At 52.2% G+C, this 19,226-nt stretch overlaps 1 protein-coding gene across 5 annotated transcripts in view; it reads left to right on the plus strand.

The window, feature by feature from the left end:
* The window catches only part of SIK3 (SIK family kinase 3), a 70,934-nt gene that overhangs the window by 41,466 nt on the left and 10,242 nt on the right, over positions 1-19,226 (plus strand). For 2 of the 5 annotated variants that reach the window (XM_032134041.1, XM_032134042.1), the window contains 13 exons: positions 1,845-2,006; positions 7,598-7,722; positions 7,985-8,108; positions 8,827-8,945; positions 9,286-9,396; positions 9,534-9,677; positions 10,224-10,304; positions 10,414-10,523; positions 10,973-11,126; positions 11,793-11,948; positions 12,459-12,529; positions 15,532-15,675; positions 18,344-18,494. In XM_032134041.1, coding sequence (XP_031989932.1) covers positions 1,845-2,006; positions 7,598-7,722; positions 7,985-8,108; positions 8,827-8,945; positions 9,286-9,396; positions 9,534-9,677; positions 10,224-10,304; positions 10,414-10,523; positions 10,973-11,126; positions 11,793-11,948; positions 12,459-12,529; positions 15,532-15,675; positions 18,344-18,494 — 1,652 coding nt within the window. The remainder of the gene's footprint in view (positions 1-1,844; positions 2,007-7,597; positions 7,723-7,984; positions 8,109-8,826; positions 8,946-9,285; positions 9,397-9,533; positions 9,678-10,223; positions 10,305-10,413; positions 10,524-10,972; positions 11,127-11,792; positions 11,949-12,458; positions 12,530-15,531; positions 15,676-18,343; positions 18,495-19,226) is intronic. The other 3 variants (XM_032134044.1, XM_032134045.1, XM_032134043.1) reach the window with 3 other exon arrangements.

The raw sequence follows: 19,226 nt of genomic DNA on the forward strand, positions 1-19,226 counted from the left end.
TGGGTGAGAGGCACAGGGCGGGGGTGCCCCAAATGCCAGGACTGAAGGCGGGTGTCGTTGGCTGTGCCGGGACTGCTGAGCTTGGTTTGGGCAAAGATACACTTAGGAGAGCCTTGCAGAAAGACACCTGCTGCAGTAGCTGGGTTTGTTTTCTTGCCTGCAGGAGAATGGCTGAAATATTTTGGGAATTGTTGAGAGATTGGAGCCTTGTGCTTTGTTTCAAGGGCACTCGCTGTATGGACAGGCTGGCTCCCAAATCCCAGCGGAGCAGAAGGTGTGAATGACCTTGTTGAGGAGCTGAGCTATTACCTGTTGATCAGTGACTTAAATTGGAGCAACCCTTGCTGTGCTCTGCTGTCAGTCTCCTTAGAGTAACAAATTTATGACCACACAAATACCTTAATGAAATACGATGGGGGAATTTGAGATGGTCACTTTGCTTTGCCGAGCGAGCGAGCTGAGGGTCAGATTTGACTTGGTGATGGTTTTCCTTCTCCAGCCCTGGTTCAGATTTGCTTATGGAGTAAGTTTATCCGATGAATAAGAGTTAATTGACAAGTTCTTTGAAAAACACCTCAAGTCTGTTGCACAACATGAGTGGGCAAAGGCAGAAGTAGGTTGCTGTGCAGTCAGGAGCAGCACAACTGCTTTGATGGATCTTGGTAATTGGTATTTACTGTGAGTCAATTATGTCACAGGTATTTTAATGAATGGGTGACTGGGGAAAAACACAACCACCTGATGAGAAACCTGCACAAGTGATTTGTTGTTATTGTTTTCAAGAAGAGATATCTGTGTTGAGCCCCCAGTTTAATGGAGTTCAGGGAGGGACATGAATCATTTCAGCTTAATTTTGGCCAGAAATGTTTTGAGGCCAACTGGATGGCCCCACCAAGGAGTTACAACCTCCTGAAGTGAGGCTTCCTATCTGTGCCTTTTCTGCTGCCTGTCTCCTGCCTGTCCATCCCCACTCATGGGACAGTGACAAGTGGCTTCTGTGAGCCTGGTGCTTCCAGGTTTTAAGTGGATTGACTTCAGCTGGGTCACTGCTGTGTGCCTGCCTTTGTGATCTCTTGGAGAGGCTTTTCCTGTCCGTGTGTGCAGTGCTGGCTTCCAAGGAAAGCCCAGCTGGCAACAAACACTACCTTTGAGTGAGAGTACAGGGTTTCAGCAAAATATTTGGGAGTGCTCAGATTTCCGTAGTGGAGGCCAGCTCCATTTTTATAATGAAATGCTTTCTTGGATTTCGCAAGGATGTTGTTGCACCGATCCACGGAGAGGGAGGATGTTAAATCCCTCCTGCAGCTGGTGGTGGCTGTGCTGGCTGGAGAGCTGAGGTGAGCAGCTGCTTGTGGCTGTGGCTACCTGGGACCTCGCTGGTTCCAGCAGGAGTTATCTTCGAGGCATATTAGACCAAAGAGACGTTTCCTGTGAAAAAGCAGGGGAAGGAAGGATGGCATGTAGCCAGGAAGCTGCACCTCTCAAGGTGATGTGGTACAAGGCTTGGGATCTGGCTGAAGGCAAAGGCTGCAAAAGTTTCATTTATATTTTGATATAGAAAGAGATCTTAAGACCTTTCACACTTGTGTACAAAACAGTTCTGATTTTCCAGGCATCCCCTCAGCTGTCCTCTATATAAAATAAATTTCAAAGCCTTTCACTCGGAGCCAGCCCAGGCAGGGACGGGTTGGCAGCAGTGTGCCTGATCCCTGCTTGTGCCTCTTCCATGTCTGGTGTTGGAGCTGGAAACCACACTGTACCCCGCTGTTCCCACCTCCCCAGCTCTCTCCACGAGCATGAGAAGCCGCTGTGTCCATAACCCTGTGTTCTCCTTCACCTCGCAGATCACCTCGTGGCCCATGGGCGCATGGCCGAGAAGGAAGCCCGGAGAAAGTTCAAGCAAATTGTGGCTGCTGTCAACTTCTGTCACTGTCGTAACATAGTCCACAGGGATCTGAAGGCAGAAAATCTCCTCCTGGATGCAAACCTGAACATCAAAATAGCAGGTGAGCTAAGCTGAGCAGTGTGGGAGGAAGGCAGCTGCTTTCAGGAGTTAATATATGTAGGCACTGGCTGCTTCCAGGTATTCAGGGAGAAGGAAACGTGGTGCAGCTAAAGGAAGCTTTGGATTTCTGTGTGGCCTGCTGCCCAGAGCTGAAACTGCCAGGTTGTAGCCAGGAGATTTATATCTCTCTTCAAGTAGTGCAAAGTAAAAGAAGGAAAAAAAGGCAGGTTTGGCTTCCCAGGCTGCAGACACTGTGGCGTTCACTCCTCTGGGTGATGGGTGAGACAGTGTCACAAAACTGACCTTGTTCTGAGTCCTGCTGCTGGTTCAGGGCTTCTTCAAAGCAGGTCAGGCTAGGTGAGAGAGCAGGAATGGCAAAGTAGGGATGACAAGGTGGACGGTGGAGCAGTGAAGGGGAAACTGCGCTCCTGGAATCATTCACAATGTGGTGTGACAGAGCCAGAGCGGCCTCAGTGCTGTGGGGTTTTATTCCCTGCAGGGAGAGAAGCTGAAGTAGCTGAACACACGGGCCCTCACTGCCTGCTCCCAGAGTTTTGCAGGGATTTTTTTGTCATTAACTGCCTTTCCAGAGAGCTTCCTCCTTGGGCATTTCTGTCCTGACCTAGCACAGAGCTGCACATCTGTGGTGCTCTGACCATGAGACTGAGCCTTGGCTGAGCTCTGGGGGGCACTGACTAGGCTTGACTTCATTGGGCTTGGTGGGATTATGACCAATTGAACCAACGAGATTTAACACTTAAGAGTTGGACTCCATCCTTGTGGGTCCTTTGCAACTCAGAATACTCTGTGATTCTGCCCTAGTCATCTCATTCCATGGGCTTTGGAAGTAGAAGATCTCATACTCAGCATTTAATTCTGGCAGAACCTGGAGCATAGCAGAGCACCTTTGGAAAGCACTTGGTTGCCCCCTCTCCTAACAGACTTCCTGGGGGAGCTCATTGTCTTTTGCAAGGGTTTGTAACTTTTTTTTTTGCTTTTTTTTAAAAAAGTGCTGAGGGCTACAAAACTCTTCAGTCTGAACAATTTTACTTCTGGGAGGTGGGAAATACTTCTCTGTCTCGATAGCATCTTGAAGAAAGGAAACTGTAGCTCGTTGTTGCTGTTCTCTCGTGTACCATCCAGAGGTGTTAGATTAGAGTTCAACAAGCGGTTTGTGGTAAAATCATCAGTAATTTCTTCTGCTTCCCTCATACTCTGTTTGTGAGGAGGGAGCGGGGAAGGAATAGGGAGGAGAGATGGACTTCGTGGACTTTCCTCTGGTGCTTAACAGTGTGAACCACGTCCTCCTTGGCACAGGGATGATAACCTGCTCCTCACTGTTCTGGGAGCAGGAGATAAGTGAGAGACGCATCGCTGATGAAGCAGGAGTGCAGCTCCTTGGAGTAGGAGTGGGGAGCTTGTGGAGCTCAGGGAGAGGCTGCTGGGGAGGTCTCTGAGCAGCACTTTCTGGTGTTTTATGCAAAGGCTGCACTAATGGTTTGAGGCCATCTTGTGTTCACGGGAAAAATCCGCTCTGCGTGGAGGGGGAGGGTGCCTGGCAAACAGCGAGAAGTTAAAAACTAACCCAGGTGGAAACTGGAATTCAGCTGGATTTGCTGGAGAAATGTCCACATGAGCAGGCTGAGAAGGTCTGGAAGTTGTGGAAACCTTTTTTTATCTAAGGGAGTTGGAAACTATTTTCCTTCCAAATCTGTGCTCCCAGAATGACTCCAGGAGATAGTCCCTGCCCTGGTGGTGGCAGTGGTTGCCTTGGCAGGAAGATGCTGTAGTGCTTTGAAAAGTAGCCTGGAAAAGCTGATTTATGGTATAGGATTTTCCAAGTATTAAGTTTTCTCCGTATAACTCATCAATTACAACTTGACACCAGTTCTTCCATTGTTTCAAGAGCAAAAAAAAAAAAAAAGAAGTGATAGCAACAGATCTGCTTCACACCAGACCTCCCAGGAGAAATGCTACAGAAATGCACCTACCAGTTACCCTGGTGGAGAACCAGCTGAACCTTCATTGCCGAACCTGTTAACTTTGTCTAACTTAAACTTTGGAGCTTTTCAGACTCTCATCAGTGCAGATTCTCTGGCACTTTCCTCCTGACGTCCATTTGCGGCTTTAAATCCCTTGCCTGGCATTGGGCAGGTCCCGGCTCTCAGCCTGCAGCCCTGGGGTGGGCAGTGCTGCTGGTCTCGCTGATGGCCCCTGTTTGGGTTGGTTTTTGATTGATTGCTGCTGCACTATTTTTCCGTAAACAGCGAGATCCCAGTGCTGTGACCCTCGCTCTCATTTTTCCCATGGATGCTTTTTCTCCAGTGTACCTTCTCAGAGTCTGAGTCAGTAGCTGCTGGCACTGTGTTCCCTGTGCTCCCAGCTGGAGAGTTCAGCCAGGAGTTGATGATTGCTAAACACCCCGGCCTTCCCGGGGTATGGTTTCGGAGAGGAATGTGATCTATGCATCGCTTTGCATTCGTCTGTCGGCTGCTCCTTCCCCTCCTGAGGATGAAATCCCTGTTGGGCAGAGACTGAAGCCACTCCTCGAGCTCTGCTCCAAGGAAACTTGAGGGACTGGATCCACTGTTTTGTAGCAGAGATGTTTCTCTTAAATATTTTCCCTGTATCACATCATTGTCACTCACCTTGCTGTTCAAAAATGCCTCTTTCCCTCTGCATCTGTTTGTGGAACAAGACCTGATTGCTCCCTGAGGACTTGGATTTATGCATCTCCTTGGCCATAGATTTTAAGAAGGTTTATTTAAGTTGTAATTTGTATTTTTGTTTGGTTTAGATTTTGTGCTGAGTCGCTCCAGGGTTTTCAAATCCTCCCATGAACTGTTTTTGGGATTTTAAAGCCCTGCTGTTTTCCCCAGCCTTGACCTCAGTCCTGCAGCGCAGGTGGGATCTGGAAACCGTTTCCAGCCTGGGAGCAGTGTCCATGTCCCCACAGGGCCCAGCAGCCTGAGTGCCCGGAGCCCGGGAGGGGCAGCTCTCCGCAGGGAGAGGCTTCATCCTGAGATCCTGGGAGCTCTGGGACCCGCTGGCCCCGTTCCCTAAGGACAGACTCTGCATTTTCCCTTCTCCCCACCTCCCCTCCCTGTCCAAAAGAGCTGTGAATCCCTGGACGAATTTCAACACGATGTGGAAGGGGTGAAGTTTCCCAGCCGACCAATCTGCAGGAAGCAGAGGAGGGTGCAGGAGGCAGCTGTTGCGTGTCTGTTCCGAGGCCGCGGTGCTGCCAGCTGGCATGGCACAGCCCTGGAATGGCACGGACCTGGCATGGCACAGCCCTGGAATGGCACAGCCCTGCCCCTGCTGCTGACACTCGCTGTGACCTGTGCAGCAGAGCGGGGAACACCTCGGGCCTCTCACCTTTGCGGGGCTGCTCCCGGCTGTGCGCTCCTTGGAAAATACAGGTGGTTCCCCAGGTGCTCAAAGCCCACTCCTGTACTTACAAGGACAAATAAAAGTAACTAAACCAGGATAACTTGCTCAATATATGGGAAGTGCCAAAATTCCACGGTCATAAGGAGTTTATGTCTAAAGCTGATACAAATGCTGTGTGTTGGGAAATACATCCAGTGCTGCAGCATTTATTGCCGGCTCCAGTGGCCATAACTCAGGCACTTGTTACACATCCTGCTTTGAACGTGAGACAGCAGCTCAAAAGCTTGCAGAGGTGGAAAAGACAATTGTGCAGCTATGTGCTGTTTCCCTGGAATTGTCCTCCAAAGGCTGACTGGAGGTTTAGATGGCTTCACTGCCAACAGCAAAAACCCAAGGAGTGTGTACGTGCCTTGTTTTGATACCACAGTGCTTCCGAAGAACATTTACCATCTCTGCTCTGTTTTGAGGTGGGCTCGGAGCAGCCTGGTCTGTACTCCAGGTGTTTCCACGGGAACAGGCTGTGTTAGGTATTCTCCACATGCATAAATCGTCTCCACGGTGAGAATTTCCTCCCTGCGAAGGGACGGGAAGAAGGAATTCGGCTGTGCCCCCCTGGAGCTGAGCTGGCAGGAGCAGCACCAGGTGGGCTGCTGAGTTCTGCAGGCGCTGTGCAAGGGAGGAGAGGAGTCACCTGAAATTAGGTCATGGAAAATCCTGTAAGGAGAGCAGCGAGAGGGAGCACGGGCTCACCAGTTAGTGCGTTCTGGGAAGTGCTGGTGGGGTTTGCCTGCCGCTGGCACGGAGGTGTTGGCCGTCGCTGGTGATCTTCACTTGGAATTCCATGTGGAACTGGTAATTAATTGGTAATTAACTGGTAATATTGGGTGACCTTGAATGTGTTAGAAAAAACATGTAGTTTTTATAGGATTTAGGAGAACAAAGCTTTCTGGATGGCTACGGATAAAGGGCTGTAAAGAGAAATTAGCAGATAAAAATGAAGATGAATTTTCAAGCAGAATGTGTATTTATTTCAGGAAATGGGGAAAAAAATCCTTTGTACCTTTGCACCTCAAATATTCTTTATCATTTCTATACATTTATTAAAATACACATTTTTCAGTCAAATTTTCCCACAACTCTGGGGTCTTGTGTTTCACTGCCACCCCTCAGCTGTGGATCACCCCAGATCTGCTGCTGTTCCGACTGGTGACAGAGGCAAAATTCACCAGAAAGAGATTCCCACTTTCTGCAGCTCTACTGTGTATTTTTTCCATGACACTTAGTGCTTTAATCAGTCAGAATTTGCAAACTGAGTGTTTCTGGCCCTCCCTGCTCTCCCTGCTGCGAGGAGCTGCTGGTGCCAGTGCCATGAGAAATGGCCTCGTTGCCGTGGGTCCCTGTCCGTGGGCATTAATGTCACTTGTCCCCCTGCTGGCACATCTCTGGCAGAAACAGAGGCACAGCACTTGCAGATAACCTTGCACTGGTCCTTGGTGGAGCTGCTTCTGAGGACACCTCAGAACTCCTCTCTGCAGCTGTGTTTGCTTCAATTCAATTGAGGTGAAAAAAAGGAAGGAAATTTAGTGAAGATTCTTTCTTTTTACCAGAACCAGCTCCCTTGTCTTGGATCCAGACTGGTTTCCTTGCCCTTTGCAGTGCAGTTCCCAGCTGTGAGCCAGGGGCAGGCAGGTTAATTAGCAGAGAATGCCATTAGTGCCCACATAAGCCAATGTGAGGTGAAGACCTTTCTCTTTCAGGATTTATTATTTGCTCTTGGAGAAGGATTTGACTCTGTTTGTAGAGCTATCCCCCATAACCAAAGTTTTCAGCCTCTGTAGTGCTTTCTGGAAAAATCAAAAGTCCCATTCTTTTTCCCTTTGCACTCTGTCCTTGCTGGCACTGCCCAGACCTCAGGGCACCAGGGAGGTTTGGAGTCGCCACCCCTGGAGGTGCCCAGAGAAAGACTGGACGTGGCACTCAGTGCTCTGGGCTGGTGACAAGGTGGGGATTGGTCACAGCTTGGACTTGATGACCCTGGAGGTCTTTTCCAACGTCAGTAACTCCATTTCTGGTGTCTGTGTACCAGTTACCCGTTACAGGATTGTACGTGACTTTACCAGACTCAGCAAGTTACTGAAATACCGTTTGTTCAGTTGGAGTGAATCGCATTCCTCTCATCGCTTCTCTTTGTTCTTTCAGATTTTGGGTTCAGCAACATCTTCACCCCTGGCCAGCTCCTTAAAACCTGGTGTGGGAGTCCTCCCTATGCTGCTCCAGAGCTCTTTGAAGGCAAGGAGTACGATGGGCCAAAGGTTGATATTTGGGTACGTGATGAGCCTCTTTCTCTCTGACTTTGATCTGATTTTTGCTCTGTTTGTTTGGCTTTGCTTCCCGAGTGCTCAGTTCACGTCTTGGAGAAAAGTCCTGACACAGCAAAAAGTGTTTTCCAAAGAAACACTTCCAAAATTGCCTTCTGGCTACTACATCCTGTATTTTCCCTGCGGGGAGGTGCCAAAAGCATGAGTTGCCCAGAGATGGATTTTCATTCCGTCTGGCATTGCTGACGTGCGTTTGTTTTGGGCGCAGAGCCTCGGCGTGGTGCTCTACGTGCTGGTGTGCGGGGCCCTGCCCTTCGACGGGAGCACCCTGCAGAACCTGCGCGCGCGGGTGCTCAGCGGCAAGTTCCGCATCCCCTTCTTCATGTCCACAGGTAAGGGGGCAGGGAGCTGGGGACACAGGGGCTTTCACTACACGTCTTCCTGTTTTAGCTTTTTACGGCATTGTGGGGCGTGAATTTCCAGCAACAGCCCCGTCAGAGACGAGCGTTTGTGTCCTGCTGCTGCAAAAACACTTCTGAGCACTTTAATAATAAATCTGGGGTGTGAAAAGTGTGATTAATTTTCATATAAAACCAGCTTAACAGAGTCATGTGTAGGTACTTGGTTGCCTGCTGTCAGGTTAAGGAATAATTCTGCGTGGAGTTTCCCAGCCGAAAACTTCCTTGATTGCTGTCTTACTTAGGGAAGAGGTTCTCTCCATGCAGAAAACTCTGCTAAAACGTGGTGCTTTCAAAGCAAACTTAGATCCCAGCCTAAGCAGGAGAGCCTCAGCAGTCCCTCTTGGTGACAGCACATGTGTAACATGATGGAGAAACCACTCACAGTGAGCACTTCAAGGGCTTTGCTCTCAACCTCCCAAAGCCACTCATGTCAAGACAGGGAGGCACAGGGTGGCTTCCCGCCTTCCTAGCACAGGGGAATCCATGTCTGCAGCAGTGTGGCATGCTGGAGACCCAAGAGGAGTGAAGTGCAGAAGAGAAGCAGTATTTCTGTGAGGTGACTTCCCAGAGGGGAGCACACTGCTTGGAAAGGGAACGCTGCAGCAGCCGTGTCCCTCCCGCGGGTGACCCGGCCTCTCTTCCCTGGCAGAGTGCGAACACCTGATCCGCCACATGCTGGTGCTGGACCCGAGCAAGAGGCTCTCCATGGAGCAGATCTGCAAACACAAGTGGATGAAGCTGGGGGAGGCTGATGCAGAGTTTGACAGGGTGAGCAGCAGGGAGCGGGGTCTGCTTGGTGACTCAAACAGGCTCTGGGCACGTGGTGTTGCAGTGTTGGTTCTGCTCTTTGGGAACACTCATTTCCAGGCGTGGCCTTTCCCTTTTCTGTGTCTCCTGGCCTTGCTTTCCACATCACTCTTTAGCTGCGTGCGTTTTTGTATCTTCCCCCGTGGCACTGGGAACTTGGGGCACTGGATTTTGGATCGGTTGCCATCAGACCTCACGCCAGCTGCAGCCAGAGCCCGGTGCTGGGGCTCTTGGGAGTGCTGTGACTCACCGGTGTGCCTTTGGGAATGTCAGCCCTGACTCTGTGCCTGTGCCCTCACAGCTGATAGCAGAGTGTCAGCACCTGAAGACCGAGAGGCAGCTGGAGCCGCTGAACGAGGACGTGCTGCTGGCCATGGCAGACATGGGGCTGGACAAGGAGCGCACGGTGCAGGTGAGGCCTGGCGTGTCCTGCCTGCTCCTCTTGCTGATCAGGGGCTGTGTTTGGGGGCAGCTGAGCAACCCCAGCACAGTGTAAAATGTATTTTATCACTGGGCAAGAAAGGGTGACCGCTCTTGTTTGCCTTTCAGTCGCTGCGAGCCGACGCGTACGATCACTACAGCGCGATCTACAGCCTGCTCTGCGACCGCCTCAAGAGGCACAAGAACCTGCGCATTGCATCCTCACCCAGCATCCCACGCACCATGACCTTCCCCACCTCGGCCAACATCCAGGTACATCCCCTTTGCCGGTGTTCTTCCAGCCCTGCAAGGGCAGCCAGTCCCTTACCTGCGAAACTCAGACTGCTCGTGGGTGTCCACATCCTGGCTGGAGTGTCAGTAATGTTCCTCGTCTGAGAATTTGGTGTGTGTTTAGGGTACCCTAATCCTGAGGTTGGGAACAGTTTGTGCATTGGCTGAACACCCTTCAGACAGTCTCCTGCTCGCTTAGTGACAGAGGGGAGGGAGCTGAAGGAGTTACTGGGAGCTGGAGTTCCCAGCCCAGGGCTGCTGTGTGATGCTTCTTCCCCACCTTGTGCTGCTGTTGGAGCAATGAGCACTTGCTTTGGGAGAGGCCAGGTCATAAGGGAAGCAGAGGAGATGCTCACCCTGCCTGAACAGAAGAAGGGGGGTAAACGAGGCAACTCTTTGAGAATAAACAGCTCTTCACTGGCTCCAGGGTCACCTCCCTGTTCCATGTGCTTAGGGCTGATGTTAGTCCTGCAGTGTTTGTAAAGCAGTGCTGTGTTTGTGTCTTCTGATCCTGATCTCTCCACTCAGCAGACAGAACAGACAGGCAACACCATGAACATCAACGTGCCCCAAGTCCAGCTCATCAACCCTGAGAACCAAATTGTGGAGGTGAGGTACACCCCCATGACCCCTGCAAGCTCTTTTCCTGGCTCACATTGAAGCCGTTCCTTTGATCCTCATGTTGTGTTTCAACATCTCCGATGTTTGTCCTGCCCAGACTGATGGAACAATGAACTTGGACAGTGATGAAGGGGAAGAGCCATCACCCGAGGCTCTGGTCCGCTACCTCTCCATGAGGAGGCACACAGTGGGAGTAGCTGACCCACGGTGAGTACTGCGCTCTAGCCTGGAGATCTACTCCCAGCATGTGACTCTGGTCCTTCTGGGTGTTCCTTTAAAGGTCCCAGTCCCCTTGCACAGCTTGGTCAGTATTTTAGATGGGGATGAGGTACTTTTTTCCTGCTCTTCCTCATCAGCTCTGGGTAAGCCGTGCTTTTGGTCAAGGCAAGTGTCTCACCTGAGCTGCTCTGCTGTCATGTCCAAGGTGAAGGTTTTGTGATAAATGCCACTAAGGTTAATGCCAAGAGCTAATTCTGGCAAATCTCAACGTGGAGGGGGAAAAGGGACAAATAAAACCAAAGGGTGGCTTGGCTGCTCTGTGTGACCGTTTTCCAGAGCAGTAAGAAGCTTTTTGTGAAGGGAAGCTGGATGTACTGGGTCTGTGAGGGGTTTCCTCACATCACGGCTGATTCCCCTCTCCGAATGTGATCGCACAGGACGGAAGTCATGGAAGACCTGCAGAAGCTCCTGCCTGGCTTCCCCCGTGTCACTCCTCAGGCTCCGTTCCTGCAGGTGACTCCGAATGTGAACTTCATGCACAACGTGCTGCCCAGGCAGAACCTGCAGCCCACGGGGCAGCTGGAGTACAAGGTACTGCCCATGATCCCTGCTGTGCTCTGTGCCCTGCCAGGTGGGAAGGGTGTTTGTGCTCACACTTGCTCGCTCTGTTTGTCACTCCTTGGACTCCATAAGCCTCAAGAATTACTCTCTTTATGTATGATTCCAGTTGGTTCTCTAAAGTAGGTTTAGATCAAATATTAGGAAAATATTCTTTACTGTGGTGAGGCACTGGAACAGGTTGCCCAGAAAAGTTGCAGATACCCCATCCCTGGAAGTGTCCACGGCCAGGCTGGATGGAGCTCTGAGCAACCTGGGATAGTGGAAGGTGTCCCTGCCCGTGGCAGGGGGTTGGAATGAGACGATCTTTAAGGTCCTTTCCAACCCAAACCATCATGTGATCCTGTGAAAAAGCTGAAGAATGAAAGAGCAGTGCAATATGAAATTAATAAATGGGCTGGGGAGAAATAGGACTGTGCTGCCTGGCTTCAAGCTGCAGGTTGCAGCCTGCTTGGCAGCTAAAGCAGTGCACAGGGAGCTGCAGAGTTAAACCCTGCTCATCCACTGACGCTGCCTGTCCCTGCCCCACGTCACTCAGAGATGCTGATGGCATCCCTGAAGCCCAGAGGGCTTGTCTTCTCCTGGTGTGTGACCTGGGGCTGCGGCTGGGGCGGGTAACGGTGCTGTGTGTTGTTCCAGGAGCAGTCCCTGCTGCAGCCCCCCACCCTGCAGCTGCTGAACGGGATGGGCCCGCTGGGCCGGCGGGCGTCGGACGGCGGGGCCAACATCCAGCTGCACGCGCAGCAGCTGCTCAAGCGGCCCCGGGGCCCCTCGCCGCTCGTCACCATGACGCCAGTGAGTAGCACAGGGAAGGCAGAGTGCTTAAAAATATCCCCTCTCGCAGGCAGAGGTGGCTGTGCCCAGGTCACAGCAGGCCCGGCGCTGCAGGGCTGTGCCTGCTCGCTGCCAAAGGTTCCCCTGTTCCCCTTGCGGGACTTGCTGTGCTCTCCTGGAGCTGGCAGGTGGGGTTGTGTATTCCTCTCTGGAACTGACGGTGTTTGTGCACTTTCTCATGGTTGCTTTTGTCCATCCCATGAGAAAACTCAAGTGTCCATCTTGGGCATTTGTGTGTGTTCCCACTCCCTGGATGCATCTGTATCAATGAATTCTCCGAGTAGCAGCAGCCCTGCCCAGGCAGTTGGGCTGGGGAAGGAATGTTGGAAGGGGTTCTTGGCCAGGTTTCCTTGGTGCAGCAGAGGAGCCAACACACACCCCTGTGGAAGCTTGTTTGGGAAGATCAGGTGTCCCCTGTGCAGAGGGGACTGTGCTGGGTGTCCTCTGGAACTGTGACTTCTCTCTCTGCAGGCTGTCCCGGCTGTCACCCCTGTGGACGAGGAGAGCTCCGATGGGGAGCCGGATCAGGAAGCTGTGCAGAGGTAACTCCCACTCTGTTAACATTTGCCCTTCCTACCTCCACGAGGCTCACCTTGGGCTGTTCCAGAGCTGATTCAAACACAGCCACCTCATCAGGGCACCAGTGTTGATTTTACAGCGAAGGCCCAACACCTCTCCCGTTCCTGTGGGTGTTGATTACTTTAGGCAGTTACTCCTCTGGCACTACTGGGTGCTTGCAAAGCTGGATTCCCCTGACATGGGTAGCTGGTTGAGCAGTAGGTTCTCCAGAAACTCTTGGAACTGCTAAATTCCTTTGCTTAGTGTGCACCAGCATGCAATCCACACTAACCTGCCAAGTGAGTGCTGAGGGATTCCCCTCCCTGCTGAGTGCTGGAGGTGGGAGGATCTCCTCTGTGGCCTTGGGTGCCAGTGCAGCAGCTTTTGTATCAAGACATGCAGTAAACATCCAACTCTGATGCCTCAAACAAAGTGAGCTTACTGGAATTACGGTTACCTCTAGCTGCTAATTTTAGCATTAGGCCTTAAAATAGTCTGCTCCGATAAGGAAAACATTATTAGCACAGGCTGGGAACTTCTGTTCTCTGTGTCTGCTCCAAACACATTGTAGGAAGTGGGTAGAATGTGCTTGTACTTTCTCAGTCCATGAACACACTAACCATGGCCTTGCTAACATTTTCTTAGTAGCTTTTGCATAGTTTCTTCTCTGCTAACCGGCTGGGCACTACGTGTGGTGGGTGCTCCTGCTTCTTACCTCAAACTGGAAGAGCTTTCTGGATCCCCCCTTTGTACAGATCATCACCTGGGTAAGGGAGTGGCTCCGCAGGGGCTCACAAGGGTTCAGACTGGGGGTTGTTGCAGGCAGGGTGACCCTGGGATGGGTGCAGATCCTGCTCCAGAGCCTTGGCCAGCTCTGCTCCTCTCAGTGCTCCTGAGGAACAGTGGGTGTGAGCAGTGACAGACTGTGCACTAAGACTCCTTTTGCCTACCTCAGCCTAGACTGTCTACTTGTAGCCTCAATAATAGCCTCAACAACCATGAAAAGTTTTAATTTAGGGCCGATAGTGTCCTCTGACAGCACCTCAGACAGCAGGTGGTCTTTTTGGCTATGATGAATATCATTCTTGACAAGGGGATGCCTGGACATCTTACCTGGGCAGATTTTCACTATTCTAAACCTGAAGGTTTCAGTTGAGCCTTTCAAGCATTAGCTCAGCTGGAAACATTTTGAAACCCCTGTGCAGCGTTTTGCAAGGCACTGAAATGTTCAGATCCCACTGAAAACCAAGTCCCCTTGGACTCAGAGGTCCCCTTGCTGCTCTTGACGGTGCTGCCCTTAGTTCTTTCATAGCACATATTCTTCTTCCACCAGATGGCCTTGAAAAAGCACCATCCAGGTTATGTGTTGTTCTCCACCCCCTTGTGTTGCGACATGTCAGTAGTCATCAGAGGAGAAGGGTAAATAGCGTTAACATCAGGGACAGATGCAAATATTTAGCTTCTCAGAACAGTGCCCCAAATACTCTGTTTGCAGCCACCAGCGAGCAGCTTTGGCCCTCCTTAATCTGACCTTGAAAGCAGAGCGCAGTCTTCTCTCTGTTCCAGGGAACAGTCATATCTCCTTTGAGCTTTGGGAAACTTTCTTCCACCCGAAACGCTGTTAGAGCTCATGATTGGATTGTTCCCTGGAGGGCTGAAATAAAATGATCTTAGCAAACCACAGCAGTAAAGCTCTTTGGGAAACTTTCCCTGTCTGCATCAAATGATTCTTAAACAGCTAATGGCATGGGCTTTGGCGGGGCACCACGGCACTGTTAACCTGCTTCTTCTGCTTCAGTGGCTTCAGCAGCAAAGAGAGGCTGGGTTTGGGCAAGTCTGTATCGCTTGCTGCTCTTTCTGCTTCCCAGGGGCAGTTGCAGGGGAAAAGAGCAAAGGTGAGAATTGGCAGGTGTCACTGGCCAGGTGGTCCTTGGCTGGTTACCAGAGCTGCCTCGCTGCTGGTTCACAGGAGCAGAAAGGGTTGAGTTCACACACAGGCGTTCATCCCAGCGGCCTTGAGCGGGCACAGCTCTGGGTGCAGTGCCAGCCCTGGGCAAGGGCTTCACCCCCCTCTCTGCCGGCCCCACTGCCCTGGGTCGGCTGTGCCAGGAACAGCAGGGCAGGCAGCAGCTCTCAGCACTGCCTGGCCCTTCCTCGCATCCTCGCCGGAGCAGAGGCTCTGGGTTCCCCCTCCCCGGTCTTTGGGGGGTTTGCAGGAGTCCTGCAGCTCTTTTCCAGTGCAGAGCGGGCTTTTGTTTAAGCTATTGCCTCCCAGCTCTGGTGTGAGAGGCAAGCCCAGCCTTGGTGCTGGTGGCTCCAGAGGGAGGGACTCTCTCGCTGCTCGGGTTCCCGTTCCCTGCGCATCCCGGGCCGTTCCCGACTTTCCCGGAGCGGAGCAGGGACTAGATGGCGCACTTGGACCGGGCTGGCACAGCCCTGCCTCAGCCCAGCCCTTCCTCCTGCTCCTCGGGCAGCCTGGGGTGCCCCTCGCACCCTTCCCCTGCTGGCGGCCAGAGCCGGGGTGTCCCGGGGTCGGTGTGAGGAGCGAAGGCTCCCCTGGCAGGAGCAGCAGCTCCTCTCTGTGCCCAGCTCCTGCTGGGCTATCTCTGCCTTGGCTCCCCGGGCTGCGAGAGAGAGGCAGACCTGCTCGAGTGGGCGAATCTGCGCTGAGGGCAGGTGGTCTCCCGGGTATTCCCAAAGGGATATACCAGCTTTCCCCTTGAGGTGAAACGTGGCTTTCCTGCTGGGGAGAGCGAACGGCTCCTCTTTCCTTCCGAGGCTGGCAGTGGAGCACCAGCAGCTGAAACTACACTTGTCCCAAAGCACTGGTGAGCCAGTGCTGTGACGGGCATGGGCAGCGTGTCCGTGGTGTGTTCTGAGCACTGCACAAGCTTCTTCCTTCCCGTTTTCTCTGGGTTATCTAACACTCCCTGTTTTCGGAGTACTCCCATCAGTCTCTTATAAAATGTGCTCCTGCTTGTTGCAGATACTTGGCAAATAGGTCAAAAAGGCACACTCTGGCCATGACCAACCCTACAGCTGAAATCCCTCCAGACTTGCAGAGGCAGCTAGGACAGCAGTCCTTCCGACCCCGGGCTTGGGCTCCACACCTGGGACCCGACCAGCACCGGTGAGTAACGGCACCGGCCGGCCGGGCAGCTTGCGCCAGGAATCCTGCCCAGGTGGCGCCTGGAACGGAGCACTGAGGACATCCCGCTGGCAGGGAGGGGTGAGGAGGAGGAGGAGGAGGAACAGGGACAAAGAGCAGACCCACAGAGCAGAGGGTGTCTGACCGCTCTGGCACGGGCTCCCTGCCTGCAAGGACCAGCAGGAATCAGCTGGCTCTTCCATCCAGTCCCACTTTTGTGGCTGGAGATGATTTGCTGGAATGGCTGCCATCACAGAAATATTGGGAATAAGCTATTTTTTTTTAGAGGAAAGCTTTTCCCTGTGTAATGGTAGGCATCAAGGCAGCAGACTTGCTACAGAACCTTTTTGGAGGCAGATGCAGGCAAAAGATTGCACCAAGAGTCATCCACAGCAGAGCTTAAAACCCTCACTGTTCTGCACCAGAGTTGTGTGTTCTGACTGCAAAGTCTCTTTGCAAAGCTCCTCAAGAGTAATTTTATTTCTCATCCTTGATAGGAGTGATGTGAGCAAAGGAAGCTGGGTGGGGAAGAAAACAAAAATCACAATGTCTGGGAAAGAGGGAACCTTTGGATCGGATCTAAACACACTCAGGATGTATGGGAGGGACAGTCCTGATGGAGAGGTGTTTATGTGACAAAGTCCTTGTCACAGCAGCCAACCGGAGATGCTAATGCCACAGGGAGAGCTTAAATTCCTCCTAATAAAAAAAACCCTCTTAAAAAATACTTAAACGTGCTCTGACCCCTCTGTGCTGGGAGCAAACCAGCTGCACACTGGAGTTTGCTGCCTGTTGGGAAAGCAGTGGCTGCCAGGCCAGGCTGGTGCTGGTGTTCAGCCCCTCAGGCAGCTCACACTGGCAGGCTTGACAAAGCCCTTTTTATGGTAGCCAGAGACCTGCTGAGCTGAGCACTGATGTAATCAGCAGGGACAGGTGAACTCTGAGCAGACTGAGACAGTGCTAGTGCCACGCTGGAGCTCCGGAAAACCAAGATAAGCACCTCTCTGTCCTCAAGTTACTCCCTCAGAGGTGCCTGGGGGATGGGAAGAGCAGGAGGGGAAAAATTTCTAGGGCCCACAGCTTGATAGGAAGAGGAGTGCAGCTTGCAAAACAAGCAGAATGTGCTGTGTCCTGCTTTCAGGATTGCTGCAAATCCTAAAGGTAAGCCGGGTCCCTCACACACAGCAGGAACGGAATTTTTACAAGACTTTAAACACACTTACCCTGTAAATAATGCTGGTGTCACCTCTGTCTCTTGGCACTGGAGTCCTGAGGCTGTTGCATCATGAGCAGGGAGGTATCTGCTTGTTCCACTCTTGGTGTTGTAACGTGCTGTGAGCCTGTTTTGTGTTTTTCCTGTGAAATCACGGAAATTTCATCTGACCATGGTCTAAACAGAGTGTCCCACAGTGAGTCCATGACATACCTGGCACAGAAATTAGCAGTTGCTGTGTAAATAAACCACATTACTGAATAGCAGCTGGGTTTTATTTTAGCCCTTAACCTATTTTAAGCCATCTTATGTATCTTCTTTTGTAGCCCCTGGTTTTGTCATGTTAAATACCTGAAAGCAGAATTGAAGTACAGCTGTACAGGGAAGTGCAGCTGTTCTGCCTTGCCCACACAGGTTTCAAAACCTCAGCATGATTTTATCTGTAGCTTCTGCCTTCCATCAATGCAACAGGAGAACAAATGGATCAGGATAATGGATGGGATGGCATCAAAAGGCAGGAGCACAGCTCTTTCCTTGGAAGGAAGCTGAACTATGTCCTGCTAAGGCAGAGACAGTGACAAAACTGAACCCAGCCTGCTGGAAGTGGTCCAGCATCAGTCACTGTGTGACAAGGGGAGCCTGGAACAGGCCCTCAGAGTGACCTCTGGAGCTCAGGACCACTCCAGCTGCAGCCAGGTGGGCTCTTGCTGGGTTTGGTGTCAGAGGTGCTGTAAAGACCACATCTCCATGACCTTCTCACAGACAAAGGCTGCTGCTGGAGCCTGTGCATCAAGTGTTGCTTGCTGGGTTCTGGAGATGGCATTTGCAGAATCTTTACAAAAGAAATCCTTTACTGATGGGAGAAATTCCTCCCTGTGAGGGTAAGGAGGTCCTGGCACAGGTTGCCCAGAGAAGCTGTGGCTGCCCCATCCCTGCAAGTGCCCAAGGCCAGGCTGGACAGGGCTTGGAGCAACCTGGGATAGTGGAAGGTGTCCCTCCCAGCCCAAACCATTCTGTGATTCTATGATTTGCACAGAAACCAGGTTCCACTGAGAGCACTTGCCCGGAAGCCGTGAGGGCAGGCAGAGAGCCCCAGCTGTTTGTTGTGGGGCACGTTGTGACGGGTGTATGCCAGGTTATCTCTGCTCGTGATAACACAGGTGGCACCTAATGGCAGGGCAGGGATAAGGGGGAACCCCAACTTTGGGAGAAAACAGCTCCTGAAAAAAATCTGGCTCCCTCTGATGGCAAAGAAACCTCACTGTGAAGGGGAAGTGCTCGTGGTGCCTTGGGCACAGCTTGGTTCAGATGTGCCCATTCTGACTGCCCAGTGTGGAGCATCCAGGCTGCTGGGAGGCTGGTGGAAATGGAATGTCTGTACTGGAGTTTGTTTTCTGGCTGGTGTCAGGTCACTAACCCCCTTCCCCCTGTGTTCAGTTCTATTTACAAGGACTCCAACACTCTGCACCTCCCCACCGAGCGCTTCTCCCCGGTCCGGCGCTTCTCCGACGGGGCTGCCAGCATCCAGGCTTTCAAAGCCCACCTGGAGAAGATGGGCAATAACAGCAGCATCAAACAGCTTCAGCAGGTGAGAGAGGCGTGGGGGTCCTCCAAACAGCCTCCACAAGGAATTCTTATTGCCTTGGTCTTGCTGCTTCAGGAAGCAAAAGTGGAATCCTTAAAGGAAAGTCTGAGGGGCACAGTGGGGACTTTGCAGCTGAGGGTTTGTTCCCGCTCTGTGTGGCTGCAGCAAACCCTGAGTGTCCTCTGGACGTACGAGCTGTTCACCTGCAGCTGGGGACCGGGGGGGATTCCTGCCCCCTCTTTTCTGAGGAGAACCATCACGCTGTGCCCACCCGTGGGTGTCCTGCCTGTCCCTGCAGGGTCCCCCAGCACTGTCAGACTGCAGCTCCTGCTCTCCCACATTTCCTCTGGCAGCAGTTTTGGGGCTGTTCCAGGGTGTCCCGGGAAAGGGCAGCTCCTACCACCAGAGTTTGGAGTGTGTTGTGGGACATTCCCTGTGCAGCCAGGCACGCCTTGCCAACGGCTGGAGCAGGATTTGGCCCCAGGACAGGCCTTTCCCCTTGCAGCGTGGCACAAGTGAGATGCTCTCCTCACCTTGAAGTGTCGTTTGCAGAGCTTGCTGCCTGCATTCAGGGGACACAACGGTGCCAGCTCGGTGTCACGTGCACCCCTTGCTTTCCTGGCTTTTTGCCATCTCACTGCACACCTGATTCTGTCAAAGGAAATGGATTGGGCTTTCTTTGCCAGCTTTTCCCAGGGGGGTGAGCTGCAGAGCGTGGCATTCCGCACACAGCAG

The sequence above is a fragment of the Corvus moneduloides genome, chromosome 25 (genome assembly GCF_009650955.1).
Source record: "Corvus moneduloides isolate bCorMon1 chromosome 25, bCorMon1.pri, whole genome shotgun sequence".
Classification (NCBI taxonomy): Eukaryota; Metazoa; Chordata; class Aves; order Passeriformes; family Corvidae; genus Corvus; species Corvus moneduloides.